General features: G+C 55.9%; 1 protein-coding gene across 1 annotated transcript in view; it reads left to right on the forward strand.

Annotated features, from left to right (window-relative positions):
* The first annotated feature begins 1670 nt into the window (after positions 1-1670).
* Slc36a2 (solute carrier family 36 member 2) overlaps positions 1671-5685 on the forward strand; it is a 28586-nt gene continuing 24571 nt past the window's right edge. Inside the window, exons 1-3 of the mRNA XM_033761760.1 lie at positions 1671-1980; positions 4579-4669; positions 5176-5264. Of these exons, the coding sequence (XP_033617651.1) occupies positions 1817-1980; positions 4579-4669; positions 5176-5264 (344 nt within the window). The 5' untranslated portion in view covers positions 1671-1816. The remainder of the gene's footprint in view (positions 1981-4578; positions 4670-5175; positions 5265-5685) is intronic.

Below are 5685 nucleotides of genomic sequence, written 5' to 3' on the forward strand. Positions count from 1 at the left end.
AGGGCCCCGCCCTGGTCCCCCAGTCCTCGGCCCTGGGAAGTTACCTACACCCTTGCACTCGCTTCACAGAGCCCTTTCCGGCATCACAGTGGGGGACCCTCGGCTGCAGAGGCCAAGCGATGTTGGAAGGGCTGATTTTGGAGCCTCCACCCTAGGAGAAGCCCTCCTGCCAGCTGAGCAGCGGCTACGGCCCCAGCCCTGCCCCGGCAAGGTCACTTTTGCTGATGATGTCTAGGTAGAGCCCCAGCAGCCTCTCTCCTTCCTGACCTGGTGAGGAAAGCACAGTCCGATTCACTTGCAAACCTCACAAGCGCCATGACAGCTCCACTGTACTGGACACATTGCTCAAGCTGAAACAACTTCCATCAGTGAAAAGGATCTAAAATTAGGCTCAAACTGTGGACCCACAATGGCAGGATACAGAACACAGACACTACTGGAAAGCCAGGACTAGCCCCTCAGCACAGTGCCAGATGAGGGAACAAGGGACAGACGTTTCTCAAACCACAGCAAGTGCTTCTGAAGAGTAGGGCCAGCATTTAAACCCAAATGGCTGGAGTTTGCGGTCCGGCAGGTACCGGCTGTCACCTTTGGCCAGCTCTTCTACGCCTCTCTGAGCCTCAGTTTCCACATCTGCAAAAATGATGTAACGATGCCACTCAGAAAGTAGCTAGGATTGGGGAGCCAGGAGCTCATACCACTGGGTTTGTCAGGAGGAGCAATTAGGGAAAGGGAGAGTATCCTTTAAGAAAGAACAACAAATGTAAAATTGCACCCGAGACCTGCCACAGAGCCTCGTGGCAGGGAGCGGCCGAGAACTCCGCGCTAGACCTACCACTTAAAAGTGAGAGGGTTTCAGTAAAGCTTCTGGCACACAGGAAGCCTTCAGTGAAAGTCAGGCTTGGGAACTAGATGGTGGAAGAAGAGTGCAGTAAGGCTGGAGAAAAATGCTGTAGTTTCGTGGGGAGAGGAAATTTTGGTTTACTCATTTGCCCCGAGCAGAGATAATGACAGAGAAAGGATCTCAGAGAAATGCTAAAAGGACTTCTTCAACCACAGACCTCTGTCCTCAAAGTCAGAAGTAATTTTTAGCAGGCCACACCTTCTCCTGCAGCCACATCTCGCCCAATAAAGTGCCACTGGGAACTGTCCGATCTCTGCCTCTTTCTCCTGCCGGAAGAGCCCTGTCTCCTCGCCACGGCACAGTACACAGGCGAAGCATAGTTAGGAGAGCCAGTGCCTCTTCGTTTTCCTTTCAGCTTTGGGAAGGGCAGCTCCCAGGTGGAAGACTTTAGAGCAGACGACTGGGCTGGCCCAGGACCATGAGACGCACAAAGAGGGATCCACAGCTGTTTTCTTGGGGGCAGAGACAGGATATTAGTTCAGAACCCTGACAACTCTGTCACTTTCGAGAATGTGATCTCAGCCAAATGCCTTCACTACAAAGCCTCAGTTACTTATAGATTAATGAGAAAATATAGATAAAGCAGGTGGAGGATTGCGGAGCCCTTAGCTATTAAAACCATCAGACTGTGAGTGCGGTTGCCATCCTCGTCATACCAGGAAGGTTCCGGACCCCTTCTCAAACCCTCCATCCTGGTCTCCTCCTCCAGGGAGTCCCTCCTCCTCCCCTGGCTTCCCCCGGGCTGGAGGAGGAGGCTGGGGCCTCGGGTGGTGGGCGGGGCCTCACCCCAGCCTCCGGAGCAGGCTGGCATAAGCCACGGAGCTAGGCTTGCACCTGCACCGGCCACCTTCCCACTGCCCCCTTCCAGCCCGGGCCTCCGTGCCATCCTAGCTCTCCCTTTCCGAAGCAGTCATGCCTGTGACAAAGAGTGCCGAGGGCTCCGGGGAAGCCACCACCCTCACTCTGGACCTTATGACGTCTCCCAAAAGTACCAAGAAACTGCAGATCAAGGCTTCCAGTTTCTTGGATGGGAGTGCTTCAGATTCCTCGGTTTTGGAGAAGACCAGGGGCATCACGTGAGTACCGATCCTGCCTCTCATCCCGGATGCTTGCTCGTTAGCCAGGAGGTAGAGGTGGCTGCATCTGCTCCTCCACCCACTGTGCGGATGGGGAAACCAAGGGGCCAAAGGTGCAGCCGAAGGCTGTGTTAAATGGCGGGACAAAGGGTCAGGGGAGGGAACCGAACAGCCCTTAGGGATGTACGAAGGGAAACTCAGGCCCAACTGCCAGGCCATACCCTGAGCGCCGAGGTCAGGAGCTGGAGTGAGGGCTGGCTTTGTTCCTGGCCAGTCGCATTAACCTGGAGGAGGGAGCAGCATCCCCGCTTTGTGGCCTCTCTGACAACCCAGCACTGCCCCCCACCCCCAGAGCTGCAGTGTGACCCCAGGAAGCACAGGGTGTGGTGGCTCTGCCTTCCCCACTCCCCAGGGCAGGAGTGCTGGGAGGATGCACAAGGCTTTCTGAGCATGACTGGGGAGGTCTGGCGACAAGATCCTCGTGCCCGACCCCCTGAAGAGCCGGTCCAGCTGGTTCCCTTAAGGAGAAGGGGCATTGGGCATGGAGGTGGAGAGGCTCTGCCGCTTTAAGCAGAATGTGCGGACACCCCCGGGGTGGTAGAAAGAGCCCTGGACGGAGCGTCAGAAGGTCCAAGTTCCAGCAGCGCGTCTTGTTGCTTCTCTGCTCCATTTGATGAATTAAAGACTGATATTCATGGGAACTAAGAGGGGGATGAGGGGCTGTGCAGCTGGGAGGGTTCTGATCGGATGCCCCTCTCCTAGCATCCTAATGGGCCACTCTGGGGTCACAGTGGCTGTTGCCCAGGGCTGGTGGAGGAGCAGCTAAGCATTGGTGATTTTGAGGGTGCCCTGTCACTGGGGCCTCTGCTGCACATGAGGTCTTTCTCAGAGGCCCTGGGGAAACTGACCAGCTCTGATGTCCTCAAAAGACACCTGGTTTTGGAACAATTTCAGCTTCTTAAGAATCAAAGGAATCACAAGTGGGAGCCAGAGGGGACCTTGTAGTTTGGTGGCTGGGTCAGTGTGACACCTATGGGCTCGATCCCTTGGTTCAAATGCCCAATAGCTGCTTACTGGCTTGATTGAGCAACTGACAGAACCGCTCTGTGACCTTGAAATGATAGTTCAGTCCTCCCGGGGTGGCCGCTCAGGTTCCTCGAACATAAAGGCCAGTGCAGTGCCTGCCCACACCGGTAATGATGATCCATGGTCACAGAAGGGATTCAGTCTACAGCCAGGGTCTGTTGGCTCCCAATTCAGGGCCTTGCATGACCAGATGTCGGTCGGATGGCCAGAAGCTAAATTCTGATTTCCTAAGTCCTTTTGTTAGAAATTTCCTAAGTGACCCATTCACCTTTTTCCAGTTGCAAAACAAGCCCATTACTGGGGGCCACAGGGTGTAGGCAGCACAGTGAGCAGTGTTGACACCCACAGCAAGGGGACAGGCTGTGGGACGCTCCACCCCCTTCTCCCTGGCTGTTCTCTTGTAACCCTTGTCGAGCTGGAGGACTGAAGGGCTTCACATGGGGATGGGGTGTTTGGGGCCCTTCTTTCCAAATCTCATTACTCCTAGCATCTGCTGAGGTTCACCAAAGCTGAGCAGGTCGCTCAAGATGACACAGCCAGTTAAGCGGTGGCTTTGAGTCTTAACCCCTGGTTGGTCCAGTTCCAAAGAACCAGCTCCTTCCAGAAGTCCTCTGCTGCTTTTCAGACTCTCTCCTAGCTAGAAGCCACCTCTGGGGGATTCCCAGTTCCTCCCAGCTGTGGGTGTAAACCCAGGGCTCCCCTTGGTGCAGCTTTGAGGAGGCACAGACATCAGCTTGCTTGAGATCCACCACAGAAGGAGATTTTCCCCAGCAGCTTTAGAGCCCGGTCCTGTGGGCCAAGCTTACCTGCAGTCTCAATGAAAGAGTGGACGTTTCCGTTTCTGTATGGGGTGGGGACTGCCATTCTACAGCCTCGGTGCCTGGTGCCCTGGCTGAGAGGGAAAAAAAAAACCCTAGCCCAATCTCCCAAAGACCGATGTCGTCGAACCTGTTCATCTAGAAGTCACAGTGCCTTGCAGTTCCAGCCTGCCCCTTTCCCTCTTCCCTATTTCTAACACCAGTTGTGGCCTTGACCTAGAAGGTGCTTCAGTTTCCTCTGTGATGAAACAGGGCTGTTCCTTACTCACCCTCCAGGTCTGAGGTTGCAGAAGGGAGCGCAGCATGCAGAGCAGGACTGGACCGCCCTGGTTCTGATCCTGGCTCCCAGTTATACCTGTGAACAAATCATCTTTGAAAAAAAAATATTTCTGCGCCTTACTTTCCCCACATGCAAAGAATTCCTAGTCTTGACAAGAAAAACAGACAATACATGCGCAGCACCTGGCAGAGGGTCTCATCTCGTGACACTATGAGGACAGGTACTGAGTGCTGGCTGCTGAAATGGGAGCGATTCTGGATCCTGCAGAGAAGCCCGGATGGTCCAGGGAGGGACTTGGGGGTGGAGAGGGGACCAGGAGTCTCGCTGCCCAGCCTAACCAGGGCCCGCCTGCTTCTGGATGCTGAACCCCTCACCTCCTGCGCCTGCACCTCACGTCACCGTCCTGTCCTGTAGAGCATTCCAGACCCTGGTTCATCTGGTGAAGGGCAACATGGGTACAGGGGTCCTGGGCCTCCCCTTGGCCGTGAAGAACGCAGGCATCCTGGTAAGAGGGCGGTCGCGGGTGGTGCTGTTTGGACTGTTGTGGGACAGAGGAGGTGGGCTCTGGACGCCCCGCAGTGGCAGCCTCTCTGGGGGGCTGCATGGCCTCGAAGCCCAGTCTGAGTTCTGGCTCTGCCACAGGCCTGCGTGGTCTTGGAAGCCACCTGGCCACTCTCAGGCCTGTTTCCTCCTCTGTCAAACACAAGGGCTGGGCTAGGGCCAGTTTTCCAGTGTCGCTCTGCAGGGCCTGGTCTCTTTGGGGACAGTCACCAAGGGTGTGTGTGGCCAGGATCCTGGGTTCCCCATCCCACAGGGCTCTGCTGGAATTGCTTTCTGCACTCTATTAGAAATCTACCTGAGATTATATTTGAAAGAATATCTCTTCCTGCTAAACATGGCTTGGAAACAGTTTGTTGCCAGTTGTTTGTCCCCAGCGGCCCCTGTGCGACCAAATCACTGCTCGTCATAAACCTGCTCTCTTCCCTCGCTCGGCCACCTCCCGCCCTCCAGGTCGGCCCGCTCAGCCTGCTGGTGATGGGTTTCGTCGCCTGCCACTGCATGCACATCCTAGTCAGGTGTGCCCAGCGCTTCTGCCACAGGTGAGGAGCACTGTGCCCTGGGCTGGCTCCAGGTACCGGCTCTCAGGGTGTCCCGGACACAGCCACACGTAGGGGTACAGCTGGGAGGCTGAGGAGGGAGGACCGCAGATTTGGACGGCACAGCCCGGGCAGCTTAGAGATTTAATGAGGACCAGGCTCAAAAGCAAAAAGGGTGGCGATACAACTCGGTGTGAAGCTCCTGAGTTCAATCCCTGATACAAAAAGAAAAAGTTACTTCTTAATTTCCCCAAGAAAGCCAAGAAAAGAAGAGCGTTCCAGGGTGGGGAGCTCAGCTCAGGCGGTCACCAGCTCCCCCGCGGCTCCCCTGCCCCGCCCTGAGCCGCCAGGGGTTTCTGTGGCACGGAACTGCCGCACCCTGGTGAGGCGCTTGCTGTCACTCTGCTGCGTAGCGACCGCCTCG

This window comes from Fukomys damarensis, unplaced genomic scaffold (assembly GCF_012274545.1).
Source record: "Fukomys damarensis isolate Sample0158 unplaced genomic scaffold, DMR_v1.0_HiC HiC_scaffold_9, whole genome shotgun sequence".
Classification (NCBI taxonomy): domain Eukaryota; kingdom Metazoa; phylum Chordata; class Mammalia; order Rodentia; family Bathyergidae; genus Fukomys; species Fukomys damarensis.